The sequence below is a fragment of the Cibotium barometz genome, chromosome 15 (genome assembly GCF_041138505.1).
Source record: "Cibotium barometz isolate CiBa-2024 chromosome 15, ASM4113850v1, whole genome shotgun sequence".
Taxonomy (NCBI): Eukaryota; Viridiplantae; Streptophyta; class Polypodiopsida; order Cyatheales; family Cibotiaceae; genus Cibotium; species Cibotium barometz.
This window is the reverse complement of record NC_141060.1, coordinates 37572213-37590581: the sequence shown is the minus strand read 5'-3', so window position 1 is coordinate 37590581 and position 18369 is coordinate 37572213. Positions and strand designations below refer to the sequence as shown.

Here is an 18369-nt window from a genome sequence, read left to right as displayed (position 1 = left end):
TTAGGGGTCGTGGAGCAGTCGGCCAGCTTCCACACAACACTATAAAAGGAGGCCTCCCATCATCACTTTATTCATCCATTCCCTTGCACAAGTTCAATACCGTGTTGCTGGCCATTGCCATTGTAAAGCTTTACTGCTGTTATAAAAGGTGATCTTGTCCAACACTCTCTATCTCCTTTGCACTCTCTCATATGTTTACAGTTTATGTTCCACCCTGTGCTATCTCCTTCATGCATTCATCCATTGCATATAGACCATGGCAGAAGCCTTAAAATAGCATCTAGTATTTTTAGAATATTTATTAGCATTTATTTGGCATTTTCCCATAATTTCCAGCATTTAATACCGTCGTGTAGCATTTAGTGTCCAGTCGGCCAGCCCTTCAGCCAACCGACCAGCCATTTAGAAGCATATAAATAGTCTTGCTTTTGTAATGTCCTGTCTTTCTTCACAAACTTTGTAATGCTAATACTTGTCTTGTCTTTCTTCACGAATTTTGTAATGTGAGACGTTTTGTAGATGACCTCTTCGTTCCTGACATTCCTTCCTTCCAAGAGTTTTTGTTTATTAGTCCAAATTCCTTAGATGGAGGGATCTATCCCAAGGAATTTTGTGAACTTAACCGCTTCTCGAATAGCGATAGTTGTGCTTTTTTAGACCTTAAGATCACTTAATCATCTTTAGGCTTCATAGTTGATATTTATGACAAATGCTTACAACCTGAATATGCTAGCTTAAAGATCATTCGGATGCCACACTTTTCTTCCAATATTTCTGATACAGCTAAGTATGGTGTTATATGCTCTCAACTTTTTAGATCCTCTCATCTTTGCTCTACTAAATTTGCCTTTATCTCTCAATCATGCCATCTTATTTTGATGCTTATCGAAAAAGGTTATAGTTTCAATACGATTTTGAAAAAGGTTCGTTCCTTCATGAATCGTAGTAAGTTTATCTTTGGTATTTTAGCTTTCGGAATGTTTAAAATGATAAGGAGTAAGTTTTATAAAAGTGGGGAGCTGAAAAGCCCACTTAATTCATAATTCAATGCTCTTTTTTGTAAAAGTGGCTTGTTCTAGCTTAGAGTAGGGTTTGTTGTTTTAACTTAGAGTAGGCCTTGTTTAGTCTTTTCTTTCTTGCTCTAGCTTAATATAGACTTATTTGGTTCTTTCCTATGTTTTGTAATTGTTTGTTGTTATACTTAGAGCAGACTTTGAGTGCTAGTCTCTATCATGGCTGAGTATACCCATCACCTCCGGAGAGTGAGAGAAACTCAGTTTGCTGGTTTTATAAAGCATGTTCTTTTGGACTAACCTTATACAAACCTGCACCTACTCTTGGACACTGATGACGTGAGTAGGGATGTCATAGCTTATTGTCCACGCTATGCATGATAGAGTTCATGAACCTACACTTCATGTTTGGACAAACATTGGAGTTAACGGTTGCACTTTTGAGTCGAAGTCTTTTTTAAAGTTTAGCTTAATGTTTGGTTCTAGCTCTTAGTGCTTTAGGTCTAGAGTTTAAAGCTCTCTGTTTTGCTATTTTGTTTCTTGTTTTTTGTTTGTTTGTTTTTTTTGTTTTTTGTTTTTTTGTTTTTTTGGATTAATGTCTTAATTAAAAGTCTTCGTTTGATATTATCTTTTGATTTCCTTTCCTTAGGAGCTAGGTTTGTTAGTTTATTTATTTTTGATCTTTCAAATGCTTTGTTTTTGTCTTTTGTCCTTCTTCACTATTATTTCTTTCTCAAATCTCTCAATTCGTAAGTTCAGATTTTTTTGACCTTATGAAGGTATATAGTCTTGCTTTTGCACCATTTCATCATCATCTCATAATCAGCCATCAAACGTGGAGCCTTCAGCACAAGGAGCATAAGCGATTGATTATTTAGCCCTAGATCATCTCAGCCTTCAGTGTTTTCAGTCCACAGCACAAGGAGCATCAACGCATGAAGCAGTCCGTCATCCATCATCAAAACGCAGCAGAGAAGCAATTCAGTACCTTGCGTTTTCAGCACACAGAGTTTTTCATCATACATATCTTCATCGTTTTGCTACAACACTTTGGTGAAGGGAAAACTCAGCATTCATATTCATTTCAGCATTCATTTATAGCCTAGAAACAGTCCCAATCAGCCCATACCTCAGCCTCAGATTTGTAGCCTTCCTTCATTCCATTGGGAAGAGTGCATAGGCTCGAGATTGGTCATCATTGGTGCTTTTACAGCCGTGTATGGTTCAGCCCGACTCTTGGTCCTCCAAGATCTTGCGTTTGTCTTATCGTCAGTCGAAAATCAGTCTCTTCAAAGTAATAAAGCAAATACTATTCCGGTAACGGGATAGGGGGCCCTTCAGTGGGTAATTCGAGACCCCATACGGTATACAGTTTATCTCTCTTTCTCTCTCTCTCTCTCTCTCTCTCTCTCTTTCTAAATCTCTTAAAGTTTGAAGTCATCAAAGTGGATTGCTAAACTCGCAAAACTCAGGATAGAGAAGGCGGTGCAAGACTTGTGTGACAGGATCCTTAATTACGAATACTTCTGTTGCATGTTATTGAAAAGGACTTGGCAAAATGTATTTCGAAGCATAAGAGCGTGTGATTTATGGAAGCACATAATGCCTCCCAAAAAGGATATACCTTCCATCACAATGCAGTGAATGACTATTGCGTGAGATTAGATCGATGGTATATGCTAAATACTGATCAGTTTGATGCCTTTACTTGCATAGACTTCTCTATGCAAATTTCGGATCATTGTCCTTTATGGATGACTTTGTATTTTGGCATGACTATGCATGATGTACCTTTGCCTCGCAAGAAACTGCTTATAGTTAATAATAGCTACCTTATATATCAACAATTCAAAGCTTGAGTGGAGGCTGAAATTCGGCCTATAAAGCTTCACATGCGCATAGATGTAGATCTGGCGTGGTACAGATTTGCATTTAGACTTCAGGATGTCATTCGAAAATATGGGAAATTCTAAAAATGTATTGATTGTAAACTCTAAAATACGATTACTGACGGAGTATACTCAGTATGGGACATTGGATGCTCAAGAGCAAGATGATCTAGAGGCTCAAATTTGCTTGAAACGCAATGATGCTAAGAAGCTTCAAAAATGGCAAATTAGGGCACGACAAAAATCTCTCATGGGTAAAGGTTGCTCTTCAAAGGCTTTCTTTAAAAATCTGCATGCTTCTAGGCAGAGTGAGTCCATTCATAGACTCAAAAAGGATAATGGGTAGTGGACTCAAAATACACATCAGTTAGAGACATAAGTATTGACCATTTTATTGCCCTTTTTGCCGCACCTACACAACCATCGCAACAAACCTTGCATGCTTGTCGTGTTTTTTATAGCAGGTCAACCAAATTGTTACACCTTAGACAGCATTGGAAATGGAAGTGCCTTTTACAAAGAAAGAATTGCATGATGCCTTACGCGGTTTAGGGAAATGGAAATCTCTTGGTTGGGATGGTTTGATAGCTGAGTTCTCTTGAATATTGGGATTCACTTGAAAATGAAGTTCTTTTTATGATTAATATTAGTTGGTGCTCTGGTGTGCTGCTAGCTTCTTGGAAGCAAGGGCTAGTGTGTTTGCGCTCTAAAAAACAGCTATGTGGTAAATTGACAAATTGGAGACCCATCACTCTTATGCCTGTTATTTACAAGCTGGTTGCTAAAATGATGGTCAACAGATTGAAAGATGTCCTCCATAACCCTACTCAATAGAGTTTTGTGCCTAGGCGACAAATCATGGACAATATTGCAAATGCCTATAAAGGCATTAAATATGCTAAATATACGAATCAGGATGCACTCATCATGCAAATTGATATTGAAAAGGCTTTTGACAGTGTTCAATGGCAATTCATAGCTCAAGTGATGGACAAAATGGGTTTTGGTCCTAAAATGAGGAATATCATATATTGGCTGTATGAGGAAGACACAACCCAATGTATCATTGAAAATGAACTCTTTGCTTCTTGGAAGCTTGGGCGATCTGTGAGATAGGGATGTCCATTGAGTGCCTTGCTTTATGCGATAGCCACTCATCCATTGTTCTTGTATATGGATAATTTGAGTGTAGAAGGGAAGCTTCATGGTATTGACATCACATGAGCTAACCAATTTGTTAGTCAAGTGTACGTAGATGATTCCTTCTTTTTTCCCAGAAGCACACAACATGATGTCAATGCAATCATGAATGCTTTGAAGCTATATGGACTAGCTGTTGGATTGAAGGGTAATTTTACTACGTCCAAGCTATTGCCTCTTAAAGAGTGTGATTGGAATTTTGTTCTTTGGCCATGCATATTGTCCAATCCATCATTATGCCTTATGTTTAGTTCCACTTGCCTCTTATGCCTTGGTCAAATAAGGATATTGACAGTTTCATGTCCAAAGCTTTAGAATGTTTATGGTGGACAAAAATAGATAGAAAGGTTGTCAGATTGCTCAAAAAAGGTCTTGTATGCACTCCCAAAATGCATGGAGGCTTGAATATACTCGATATTCACTACCATGTCATTGCAAGAAAGTCAACTTTACTTCTTGAATTCCTTCACCAAAAGAAGCCTTGGACTTTAATGCTGGCACATTTGATTGCGACTATGAAAACAAAAGCTTTTGGGGATTGGATAGTTTCTCACCATGATGTCATATTTGGAAAATTTGAAGGTCGGATTGTGAGTCATCCTTATTCCACTAAGCTTATACATGATTGGCAAATGCTTCTTTCTCATCTCTCTTGGTCTGGTAGATCTCTAGATACAGGCAATTCCTTGCGAAAAGAAAGTATTGAGCAGGGCTTTTCAACATTCTTTAGCTGCATTACAACCCAGAAAAGCATACTTCCTCTCCAACTTTGGTGTACGCATGGTTGATGATGTTGATGATCAAGGCAATGTATTCTCCTTTCCATAGGCTATCAGAAGATATAATCGCATGTATGGCATGAAATAAGCTCTATATTGCAAGATTTTCAGCCGGTGCCTCCACTTGAGGATGAGGAAAGATTAAGATATTGGAAATTTGACAAGAAACTTCAAGGTTATTTCTTTTTTCTTTCCATCACCTCACGGCCGCTAGAGCCTATAAAATTTGCTCCCTCCGCCTTGGATACAATCACATGCAAATCACTTGTGGCATGTAAACACACCTCTCTCATGGTGGAAGGCCTCTATGATTGCAGGTTGGAAAAGCAAATTGCCTCTCAAACATAGACTTTTCTTGTGGAGATGCATTGTGGGTGCATTGCCAGTTGACACCTTCTTAGCCAAGAGAAACATTGCACTTGCCTCTTGTAAGAGGTGTTCTCATCACCGAGAGACAGTTATTCATTTGTTATGGGGATGCCCCTCTTCTTGTGCTGTCTTGGACAGACTGTCAGGGTACTTGAGATTGGTTTCACAAAAAAAAGGGTGTGTGTGGGACCTTATATTGATACCAAGTTCTACACCCAGTATTGGTCACTGATGACGTTAGTGGGGATGTCGTAGTATCTAGTCCATACTATGCATGATGGAGTTGATGGTTTATTGTCTTGTGGATGACTACCATGAGGTTATAAATTTACACTTTCTTATAAGGTGAATTTGGGCATGTTCTTGGATTCATCTAGGTATATCTTTATGCTGTATTAGTGGACATGCAAATTTCACATTGTGAAGTTTTCGTCCAAGTTGCGGCCAATTGATATTGTGTTAATTCTTTCATATGCCCTATCAACTACCTTTTTGTTGTAATAATTCTTTCTATTTGTTATGATCCCTTAGTGCTAGGCTTCATTATGGTTAAAGAGTCTGCCCTGCATCTCCGGAGCTCTGACAGAAACTCAGTACAGAGACCTTTGTATGAATGTATGCTCTTATGTGTGTGCGCGTGCATGGGGTGTGTGTGGGAGCATATATTGATACCAAGTTCTACACCTAGTATTGGGCACTCATGACGTTAGTGGGGATGTCGTAGTATCTAGTCCATCCTATGCATGATGGAGTTGATGGTTTATTGTGTTGTGGATGAGGTTATAAATTGCACTTTCTTATAAGGTGAATTTGGGCATGTTCCTGGATTCATCTAGGTATATATACAGCTCACCATCAAGATGAGAAGCCCACCATTTTGCTCTACTAGTTGTGTCTCTGTGAAGTAAAAGGCAGATTGTCTTTCCCTTTAGCAAGGAGTCCTTTTATCTTTTTTTGAGTCCTTTACTTTTTTTTTTTTTGTCTCTAAACTATGTCTTACTCTCTCATGTTTACCATGTGCAGTAAAGTTTATGATGCTTATGTGTCCCTAAAGTTCTAGTTATGCAATACATATTGCATATGATTTCATAAGTGATCAGAAAGAGAAATTTTCTTGCTTTTCTTAATGTGAATGAAACGCTAGAGGAACATGCTCCTCATAGTTTGTCTTCATTGTTCAGTGCAGATTTGCCAGGTTTTACAAGGAGTTTTTGCAAAAGGGATCATGCCCTTATCACACCAGAGAGCCAAGTCTTTGCTCCCTTACAAAGCTGGTCATTCCCACTCTTCATTATTGCTACTAATTTTGTTTTAAGATCACGAGATTACTAGAAAAATCATCTGCCTTATCTTGAAGAGTTTTGTCAACCTTGGTTATTTTGTTTGTTCTTAATTCTAGGCTGAGGACTACTGCTGCCTTCTTGATCTCTCCAGCAACAGGATCTCATTTCTCAATGTACCTTGCAAAAATGGAAGGCGAGTGTCTCTTGTAATAGCACACCTTTGTATGAGGTTGTCCTGCAAGGTTTGATGGTCAGGAGTAAGCTTTCTGTTTAACATTCAATACTTGTTGATTGAAAAGTTGATTCTACTTTTGTGTTGAATGCCAGAAAATTCTACATCTGGCACACCTGGTGTTGGTATAGAAAGGTAGGCTTCAAAGTACTTGCTGTGTTTCTCCATTGTATTATGCAGGTTTGTGCGTATGTTTGCGCACACTCTCACACACACAATGTGGAATGGATCTCTCAAGGCTTTCAGAAGCTATTTGGGTTCTAATGTTGTCGAGTGGCATTGATGTTGCTACAGCTCAAGCTCTTATTATGTGATTTCCAGGTTCATATTTGTAATAAAGGGTGAATTGGTGCTATCCGCAGGCTTTGATGGCTCTCAAAAGCTCTCAGTAAGTGTTTTTTTGGGTCCTCTAGAATTAAATTTCTGATTTCTGAAGAGCATATGTGATGGACTTATATGCTTTTACTTGTAGGTGGACTCCTTTGTTTACTTGCCGCCAGATTTCAAGCACTCCCTACATTGTGATTTTTCTGCAACTATCGTAATATTTGAAAGGAGGTTTGCATTGAGTTCCCTTCAAGACTGATCTAAAAACCATTTGATTTACAAAGAAACTTCGAATCTTGATCAGCTGGTACACCTACTATGTAGCTGAGACACTAGGTAGAGGAGGCATTTTTAATCAATTGAGGAGTCATGGCTATTATGAAAATGGTCATTGCACATAGAATGCATGCTTCTTGAGTGAGTTTACATCTTGTCATCTTCCTCTATCACTATGGAAAATCACGTCTCGGAGCACTTAATTATTCACTTAATCAACAAAACAATACATCACAATGGTTTGCCACACACAAGCAGAGATCACTCTACACCACATTGGGGGTGGAAGGTGGGCTGAACCCCCACTTCCCCCTCTTCCTTCCCGCACCCCTTCACTATTTTGATACCAAAGGAGAATTTGTTGGGTACAAGCTTTGTGGGTGTCTTGGCGCACGACACAGATTTTCAAAACCAACAATGTGATAAATACAAGAACAATAAAGATTGTTGATGCCAATGCTGGTGAGCAAGAGACTCATCCCTCTAGACACGACATGTTAAATATAACATGCGGAAGCTTACAGACAGGAGTATACTTTGATAATGAATATTCAGCACCTTGGTTCTTGATGATAGCACAATGTAGAGAGAGAGAGACAGAGAAATGAAATGCTATATTAACTTCTCTAAGAGGCCATAATGGGCTATGAGACCAAAACTGAGAGTACATCTGAAGTTGGTGTCTCATCAAAGAGAACAACTAAATGAGACTAAAAAGTACGATAAACTGATTGTCTTACAGTTATAAGAACATAATTGTAAGACTCTGAGATGATATTGAGTAGAAAATACTGGAAAATGTATATCAAGTAGATCCATGTATGTTGATTAGGTGAAGTGTTGCCCTCTCCTTAGATCAAATATCTCCGCCATGGGGCTGTCTAGAATGGAGAGGTCGTAGAAGCGAGGTAGGCGCCTCCGATGCCGAGCAATAATGGCTCTGATCTGGCGATGGTGAGGATGCCGTGGTCGGGATCCTGGTGGGCGTGGCTGACGAGCACGACATAAGATGACTGCTCTATCAGTGGTGACTCCCTGGGAGTGTGGTCGGTGCCCTGATGGCCCAATGGAGGAGGTATCAGGAGGTGTGTGGGCTGGTTGCTGGTGCCGGAGAAATCTGTCAGGGTCCTCTGTCTAGGTACATCATGGCTCGGTCTCTTGTCTGTCAAGAGGGTCTCTCTATGTCTCCTGAGCTCAAGTAGGAACAATCCGAGAGAGAGAGAGAGAGAGAGAGAGAGAGAGAGAGAGAGAGAGAGAGAAATGAAATGATATGATATATTAACGTCTCTAAGAGGCCATAGTGGCCTATGAGACCAAAACTGAGAGCACATCTGAAGTTGGTGTCTCATCAAAGAGAACAAGACTAAAAAGTACAATAAACTGATTGTCCTACAGTTATAAGAACAAAACTGCAAGACTCCGAGATGATACTGAGTAGAAAATACTGGAAAATACTGGAAAATGTATATCAGGTAGATCCATGTATGCTGATCAGTTGAATTGTTGCCCTCTCCTTAGATCAAGTATCTCCGCCATGGGGCTGTCTAGAATGGAGAGGTTGTAGAAACGAGGTAGGCGCCTCCGATGCCGAGCAATAATGGCTCTGATCTGGCGATGGTGAGGATGCCGTGGTCGGGATCCTGGTGGGCGTGGCGGACGAGCACGACATAAGATAACTGCTCTATTAGTGGTGACTCCGTGGGAGCGTGGTCGGTGCCCTGATGGCCCAATGGAAGAGGTATCAGGAGCTGTGTGGGCTGAGAGAGAGAGAGAGAGAGAGAGAGAGAGAGAGAGAGAGAGAGAGAGAGAGAGAGAGAGAGATTTTAAAACTAGGTTTTCTCATGGGGGATTTTAATATTTACTCTTCTGCTGATCAAGCTAATTCGCCTCACTCTATAATGGATAATCTGAAAAGGCGGGTTTGGGACTCTTTTATGTCTCTAGTCCTTAAGCAAGACATTTGGTCTTGGCTACATCCTTATGATTTTGGCTTTACTTTTCAGTCTCGCCAGTATCTTGGTACTTGGAGCAGGCTGGATAGAATGTATGTTATGCATGATGATTTATTTTTGCCTGAGATATTGAAGGTGGCTGTGGATAGGGAGCATGTTCTTTCGGATCATTTCCCAATGGTCTTGGACATAATGCATCAGCCTATGGATTTTCATAAAACTTTGCTTGGGAGGTTGCCTTTGCGCTTCAATCACAACTTTCTTGATCATGAGGTCTTTCATGGATTTATATTGCAATTGATTGATAATTTTCAGCTATGTTTCATACCATAGGGAATGTCAGCCTGGGATTGCTTTTTGTCTAATGTTCAACGCCTTGCTTGTCAGTATGGTATTCATCAGGCCTCGAAAAGGAGGCAAGAGCTGACATTGTTGCAATCTTTACTGGGGGCCTTGCAATCTCAGGCGGCTATATCACTAGGGAATGATAGAGTGAATAATGTTGTTACTTGGCTCTCTCGTAGAGTTGCTGAATGTCAGGAGGCAAGTTATATGAGGGCTAAGTTATCTGCCCGGCCGGAGGCCCTTAAGGATAATAATTTTCAGACACATAAATTTTATTCTCAGTTGCATCCCTCTTATGCTAGAGAGAATATTGTGAGGCTTGAAAATTCATTGAGAGAGATGATTTCAGAGCCTCATAGCATCATTGATTTGTGTGTTCAGTTTTACCAAAGAGCTTTTGGGCACTCCTGAGGTGCTATCTAATGATGTTTATCAATCATTAGATAGCAATGATGTTTATCAATCATTAGCTTTTGGGCACTCCTGAGGTGCTATCTAATGATGTTTATCAATCATGTGCTAGTATTGTAGCATTGGTACAACATCAAGTATCTTTGGACTCGGCCAATATTTTAGATACTGATATTACAGAGCAGGAGGTTGGCTTTGTGTTGGCTCATTTGCCCAAAGACAAGAGCCTAGGTTGGGATGGCATTACTAATGAATTGTTTTCCAAGTATGTGGATCAGTTGAAGGGTCCATTGACATCCGTTTGTCAGGAGATCAGGCAATCTGGGGCTATGCCAAAGGTGCCTTCTCCATTTGCTTTAAAACATTGGAGGCCTGTCTCTTTGATGGGTTGTATGTATTAGGTTTTCTCTAAAGTCTTGGCAAACAGATTGCACAAGTTTCTGCCGGACTTGATACACCTTGTTCTGTATGGGTTTATAAAGGGGCGCAATATCTTGCATAATATCCTTAATGTTCAAATAGGCATTGATTATGCAAGGAAAACAAAGCAGGAGGTGGTGATGGTTTAATTGGATTTGGAGAAAGCCTTTGATCATGTCATCTGGTCTTTCCTTGTTGAATTGATGCATTCTATGGGTTTTGGGCCATGTGTGTCTCATTTGATCTACACTCTCAGCCATGGATCTCAGTCTTGAATTATGATGAATGGTGGAGTTACGTCCTTGGGCTATCCTATCGGGGTGGATGTCACCAACAAACAACTTTTAGAATGGATCTCAGGCCGTATTGGGGATAAGTTTGTGTACGGGAAGTCTCAGGCATTGCCATTTCATACCCGGCTGAAAGTGGCACAGGTTATTATGCTAGCTATGCTTTCTTATTTCTTGCCCTTACTTCCTTGGTCTCAAAAGGCTTTGACAGCTCTCACCCAGTCGCTTCGATTCATGTTGTGGAAAAAGAAAGGCAACAATCCAGGGTTGACTTGGGTTTCATGGAAGCACATTACCACCCCAAAGAGATTGGGAGGGGTAGCTTGTTGGATGTTTGGGTACACCTTCTTGCCCGTAGGTGGACTTTACTTCAGGCTATGTGTGTTGATTCCCTACCATGGATAGACATGACTGTTGCATTTTTGGAGGATGTGGGTATTGTGCATGGGAAGATCCGGATTGTTGCATCTTGGTGGGATGTTCTAAATGCTTCACAATCTGCGCGTGTATCTGCTTCTCCTCTATTGGATCATTTGGTTAAATCATGGCAGGAGGTGTTACCATTCACTTCTTGGAGACCTCTAGATTCTCATTGAGGTGAGAACTCCCTGCTTGCAGAGGTGTTGGCCACCTCTCGTGTGATTACTTGGCCAGAGAAGAATAGTTGTAGACAGCAATTCAATCGTATGGCAAGACTCGGTGTTGTGAGGATGTATGATACTCTGTTGCCCGGACGGCGGCGAATGTTATCATTCTGCCGTGCTCGTCATAGATTTCGTGTGTCCCGAGGGCCGAGGTTACAACAACAAGTGCAGTCTCTGGGGCGCCTTCCTAGGATTGATTCTTCTCATGCATGGGATGATTGGGTGTTGGATCGCAAGACGAGGCTGTTGAAGGCTTCTGCTAATTTTGTATATCATCTTTTGGTTGAAGAGATGAGATGGCTTGCAGAAAAAGCTAATAAAGTATGGAATGTTAAGAAAACGACCTCCTGGTGGAAGTGCATTTTATTCTGTGGTTGGCATTCCAAGCTTCCTTTTCAAGGCAAAGTGTTTATTTGGTGAGTCATGGTTGGGGGCCTGCCTTTGGCCATTGCCCTTTGGCGTTGGAGACTTTCGAATGGCAACTGTTTCTTTTGCTAGACTTGTCCACAATCTAATCAGCACAGGTTTATTTCTTGCCCGGTGGCTTGCCAGATATGGGAGTTCATCTCTTCAGTGTGGCAAATGGTGACTGGACACACTTTGTCGCCTAGGCGTGGGTATTTGGACATGATCAGCTTGGGTATTTGGACATGATCAGCTTGGGGGGAACAATCAGCAACATGAGGTCTTCTTTGTTTTCTTTCGATGGTTGGGTCTTTGGCATAATTGGCTCATGCGAAATGCTTTCATCTTTGATTCACAATCAGGGGTGAAAGGTCATGTCTAGCGTGTTCGTGGTCTATTGTTTTGGCAACTTTCTTCTTTGATCGATGCTTATGTTATCACCAGGGCGCAAGCTGACCCCTGGTTACATGCTCTCCGTACGGTGGGCATGCCTCATGTGGCCTTGTAGTGTGCGCGGTCTGACGGCCTCTATGTACATGTTTGTATAGCTGGTCATGCGACCTTTGCTTTGTATTACATTTAATCAACCAACCATTACGAAAACAAGAGAGAGAGAGTTGTATTAATGTCTGCAAAAGGCCAAAATAACCTACGAGACCAAAAGGTTACATCATGTCCATGAAATACATCATCATGGGTACTAAAAATAAAAATCAAAGAAAGTAATAAGAGCTGAAATGTCAGATCTGATCCCAAAACAAAAGGTGTCCAGCTCTCATATCACCCTAAAATATCTCGCATAGGACGCTTTGCAACCTGGCACCCAATGTAGTAAAGCTGGGCAGACGGGAGATGATGGCTCTTATCCTCCTGTAGTGACGCAAGCGTGGGTGGGGACCATGAGGTCGAGGGCGTAGGGTTCAATGGCTCTCTCTAGTGTTACTCTCGGCCAAGCTCCTGCATCAGCTTGAAGGTCAGGTGTAGTGGGTGAATCTGCCCTCATCACTCTAGTCTGGAAGAAGTTGGTGAGAGCTCTTTGTACTGGTCTTCTGACGGGTACCGTTGGTCTGGGCCGCAAAGGGACTCCTTGTGTTTGTGAAGCTCTAGGAGGAAAAGTCCCAAGCATCTCTGGTCTGGGAATCCACGATCTTGGAAAGTGAGAGGCAGTGGAACCTCCCCCTAATCTCATAGTATACTGGGCATCTGTATACATAGTGGGCCTCTGTCTCAGTGTTACATGCGGAAGCTCTCGGAGTCTTCTTTCAGCCTCCTGGAACATGCTGATGCGAAAACGTAAGTAGATGCTAGAGAAGAGAGAGAGAGAGAGCTGAGTATTCAGTATATTCATAATGTACAAAAAGGTAAATCTGTTCTTGCAGCCAAGGCTGCCTCCTTGAAAAGGTATAAAACCTAATCTAAAAGCCTAGTCTAGTGACCCAGCCCTGGCTGGACTGAATGACCAAAAGCAATGAGCAATGTTGCCTTTATAGGCTTGGAATAACCTGATGGACTGGCCGACTGCTAGTCGGCCAGGTCTTGGACAAAAATCCACCTATTGTGCTGCAGTAGACAGGTCCTTCTACTCTCTCATATGCTGGCCGACAGCAACCCAAAGTCCTCTATCCGACATTCCTTGCCAAATCAGCAACACTTGCTCAAACATCTTGTTCTAATTTGTCTTTATCTTGTTGCCTCTTCAGGATTAGCCCTAAGATTGCTAGTGCATGTCTTGCACATGACATCCCCCTCTGCTAAACTTGATGACGGGATTCCAATCTGCATTCTTGGATGACTGTCATCATCCCATTCTCTATTCCCGTAATCCCTATGTCATCCTTTCCTCTCTAGCAACCTTTTCACTGAACACCCGGCTTGGTCTCCAAATCCATTCTAATTGATGAAGATCTATGCATATGTTCCATCTAGTCTCCTTTCCATTCCTGCCTTGTCCCTGAACACTGTCTTTAGTCTTCTTTCCTGAGTATTGAGTCTGGCACTCTCACTCCACCCCTTGGAGGATCAACCTCCCCTGAAACCGTCGCCTGAAAGCCTTTCTTGGTGTGCCCTAAGTGGCACCCGACTCACAAGACTGCCATTCCCTTGGGTCTTGTGGAACGCCACCAACCAACCCCCTGAGAATTCTTATATATCTTGTGTTCCTTGCCTTGGGCCTCGTACTTGCGCACTTTCTTGTGCCTTGGACTTGTGCACCTTCATTTGGGACTGAATCAGTGTTTAGCCTTGTTGAGCCTGATGCTCTGTTACCAATGTAGCATGTAGAAGCTTTGTGGTCGAATCGGTAACTTCAGTGCTGAGAATTCACCAATCATTCACGACGAAAATAATGCACAATGTTGAAGAAGGTGTGGAGAGAGAGAGAGAGAGAGAGAGAGAGAGAGAGAGAGAGAGAGAGGAGGGAGGGAGAAGAGGACACAATATTGAGTCCCAAATACCCTTTGTAGGGCCCCCATCACGAATGGTGTATTTACTTTATTAGAATGATGTGAATTTGAAAATAAAGACCAAATCTTGACCTGCAATGTTCACCTTGGTTGGAGCACTACCCCTGTTAGAAAAGTGGTTGAGGATGCATGTGAGCTAGGGAGGCTCAAAGATTAATATAAGATTAAAACTCATGATGAGTAAGAAATGGTAGAAAGGGTTGTGCACACAAGAGACAACAAGGTTGGGCAAAATACAATTTGTTGATTACTTCATAGGCAAGTGCCCTTTTATAGATTCCATACAACTCAATACAACCTAGTGGTTTCATCAAAACAAGTGGTTTAATACAAAACTAAATGCTAGAGAAGCTTCACCCACAAGCTAAGTGATCTAGTCCCTTTCACATGTACATGGTCCATTTGGCCCCATCGTTCTAGGGATGTGTTTGGTGCATATTTTAACACCCCCCTTCAAACACATAATCATTACAATGGTATTGATGACCTTTGATGACTCACCACAACTTATGCTTACCTAACATCCATGCTAGATGATTTTCCTCTTACTATGATTGCTTACCATGACCATACAAGTTTAGGATGATAATTTAAGCTTGAGGCTAGTTAGGAGTAGTTGGGCTAGAGGTTTAATGGCTGATTTTACAAAGATTTACAACACTTATGTAAAGTTGGGCATTGAGAGTTTGGGGTAGGGCCCAAGACATGATATAGAAGAGATGGTCACTTTGCATTATGAGGGCTTCATGATGCCCTTTGTTGTTCTCCTTTGGTTCTCCATGCTCTTCTTCTTGATCTCCATACTCTTCATGCATAATGTAGGCCTTTTGAGCCTTCTTTCGAAAGAAATAATCTTTGTCAATGTGTCCAGGTTTGTGACAAAAATCACAAATGATTGAAGAGTTGTTCTTAGCCTTCCCTTTGTAGCCTTTGTTTGATGTGTAGAGAGCCACTTCATTTGACGAAGTGTTTGTGTGAAAATGGCATTTTTCCCAGTGCTAAAAAGGAGATTTTTTTGGTTTTTATTGGGTCTTGCTGCTGGCCGACAGCCCCTTTACTGGGCTGACCAGCAGCACACCACCACTATATATAGCATAGCCTCATCATTCAGCATTAGTACCACATCATTGACCACATCATCGTCTGCATGCTGCTGCCGGCGCCTGCACTACATCAGATCATCTTTGCCATTCAGCAGCAACACTTCTCTTGCAGCACACCTTGGGACAGCAGCCCTCTTTGCTATAGTAGAGCACATCAGCGTTTTACAGGTAACTCCTCTCGGGCGAGGTAGGTCCGGAGTAGCTCGTGGAGGGTCCACAAGATCCGCTATATCGGTGTCCTCCATCTCTTGGGTCCGGAAGAAACTGGTGATGGTTGGTTGTCGAGGGAGGGGGCAGGGTGGCTGGGGCCGAAGCTCTCTCAAGAAGGTGTCCCTGTGTCTGCGGACCTCAAGCAGGAGGATGTCTACGCAACGCTGGTCCTGGAAGTCAATGATCTTGGAGAGTGGACCAAATCCCTCACGAAAGAGACAGTGAAACCTCCCGCGGATCTGAGAAATGAAATGAAATGATATATTAACGTCTCTAAGAGGCCATAATGGCCCTATGAGACCAAAATTGAGAGTTCATGTGAGAGAGAGAGAGAGAGAGAGAGAGAGAGAGAGAGAGAGAGAGAGAGAAAAGACAAGTACACCCGATTGGGTCCCAAATACCCTCTTAAGGCCCCCCACCAAAGATTGGTATATTTGCTTCATTGAATGATGTAAAAGATTGACTTCTTGGAAAATCAGCAGCGTGAATATGACCTATTCTTGACCTTCAAGTTCGCCTTTGCATTAGCCTCCTTAGCCCTTGGAGTCTTCAGCACTTTGTGAATAATGAGATGAATTAGCCCTTGCCAAGCCCATGCTTTTATAGGGTCTCTTCTATGCTGGTTGGTCTGCTGATGGGGCTGTGGGCCTGCTGTTTATTGTCCCATGACTAGAATAAACACCATAAATGGGGTCACATGGCCTCTTGGGCTGGCCGACAAGTTGCTGTTGCTGGCTGACTGAGGTCTGGCCTTTCCCATGGGCTGGTCGACTGTGGCCTAAGCCCTTCCATGGGCTAGCTGACTGAGCCTAGGGTCTTTATGGGCCCAATCAATGGCCCATGGGCTGACCAAAGGTAGCCCAAGTGTAAGGCCAACATCGACATAGTCTATGGCCTTGCACTTCCTACTTCTACCTACATCTAAATGCTACTTTAGTCTTTAGTGCCCTTGCATTTGGCTGAAAGCCTCAATGCTTGGAACACCACATCATCATTCTAGAGGGTGACTCGCAATATGGATTGGCACTGCTCCATGTGAGGGACTTGCATACCTGGTTGTTTTGTCTCGCCCATTTATTTGGGACATGATTTGGATACTGGTGTTATGGAGACTTATTTGGTCTCGCCCATTTATTTGGGACATGAATGCTTTTCGTTATATTGAATTTTTGAGACTGTCTTGTCTGGCCTACTTGATGGGACATGATTATATCTTGGATATATGGCTTGAAGCTTAAAGTTGCGGACAACTTTTAAGAAGTTGGGAAGGAAGTCACTGACATTTTCCAGTATAAAAGGGATCTGGTGGAGTCCAGGACAAGCTTTGGGAATGGGGGATTATCTTGGAATACAAAGGATCACACTCCGAAAATCTAGGAGGGTTACTATTTTTGGACAACCCAGAATGAAAATTCCGTTTGCGTCATTACGTTCGTAAGCTAGTCAAATGGGGGGACTTGCTAAAGCACCTTTGACAGAATTGTCTACAAATTGAGATATTTTTAGAGATGAAGTTTATGGGGGGAACCATCTTTAGATTGGGACATGTCTCAAGAAAGTGGATCAAAGTGAGACAAGGAGCCTCACCATTGTCACCTTAGCTCTTCACTTGTCATTGTACCCTTCACTTTCCATTTTTACTCATGGGAGCCCCATATCTATAAATTGGATCCCTCTCTTCATCCAAGAGGCTCTCTCTTGCTGCTGTAGGCTCTCTTCTACCATGTTGGTTGCTCGCCTTCTTGTCTACATCACTCTATGGAGTGTCTACACTACTTCACTCCCCTCTACAAAAGCTGCTGTAAAAACCGTAGTACCAGTTGTACTAGCCGTTGTATGCATTGTACCAGCGCCTATACCGGTTGTACCAGTTGCAGTGAAGATTGTATGAGTGTACCCACCCATATGGTTCTATTATGGTAGAGACAAATAGTTATTTATGGTGCTGATTTGCAGTTTTTCTCTAAGAGTTGCAAGGCGTCGTCATTATGGAAGATCAGTACCCTTTACAAGGAATATTGGCTTCTACATACATCCGATATATGTTTATGGATTCTTGGAAATGAGATGGACAACCCTATTGTACATTTGTTTATGGTTATGTACACGGATAATCCGGCAAGAACCCCTGTTATGGGTGAGCCCTCAAAGCTTATACAGGTTTCAAATACTCCTTGGTAATAAAATTATCCAGAAGGAAGGGGGAAGGGGGGGGGGTGCGAGGGGGTTGGCCCTAGTGTAGTGCAAGCGGCTATTTTCAACTTCCAGTGGCTGTTTCCAGTTTCTATGTTTTATGCAGAGTGATTATGGAAATATGTCAAGGCTATGGCCATGTTTCATGTTTAAATGTTAAGTAAGCATTTGATGGCATCTAAAAGTGTGTCAAAGTCCTTAGTCCCCTGGGCAAGTGAGTTACAGTGTGTGTAGAGACTGAGAAGATCTAAACACCGTAGAACCCTGTTGGTGTCGTCCTGAGAGAATTGGAGAAAAGGGGAGTCCAAACTGTACGGAGGGGGTGGAAGGCGGTCCATGTGGAGTCCATATCCTGATAACCAGGTGGAAACTCGGGCTTACCATACTCCAGGGTGGCCCTCGAGTGCTAGTTATCTTGAGGACTCCGGGAAAGCCTTGGATATATATGTGGATCCATCTCATGATGCGATAGAGGTATGTGACTGTCTAGAAGAGTGCATCCACTACCATCGGGCTATAAGAAACTCTGCATGGATAATTTCATGTGGGATTGATTGTTTGCTACG

General features: G+C 42.1%; 1 protein-coding gene across 4 annotated transcripts in view; it reads left to right on the top strand.

Annotated features, from left to right (window-relative positions):
• The window catches only part of UGLYAH (ureidoglycine aminohydrolase), a 123562-nt gene that overhangs the window by 17160 nt on the left and 88033 nt on the right, over positions 1–18369 (top strand). For all 4 annotated transcript variants that reach the window (XR_015267553.1, XM_086809609.1, XM_086809608.1 and 1 more), the window contains exons 3-7: positions 6437–6524; positions 6650–6726; positions 6861–6900; positions 7087–7153; positions 7238–7323. Coding sequence is in view for 3 of the 4 variants with exons in the window: in XM_086809609.1 (XP_086665735.1) it covers positions 6437–6524; positions 6650–6726; positions 6861–6900; positions 7087–7153; positions 7238–7323 (358 nt within the window). In the remaining variant the exon portion in view is untranslated. The remainder of the gene's footprint in view (positions 1–6436; positions 6525–6649; positions 6727–6860; positions 6901–7086; positions 7154–7237; positions 7324–18369) is intronic.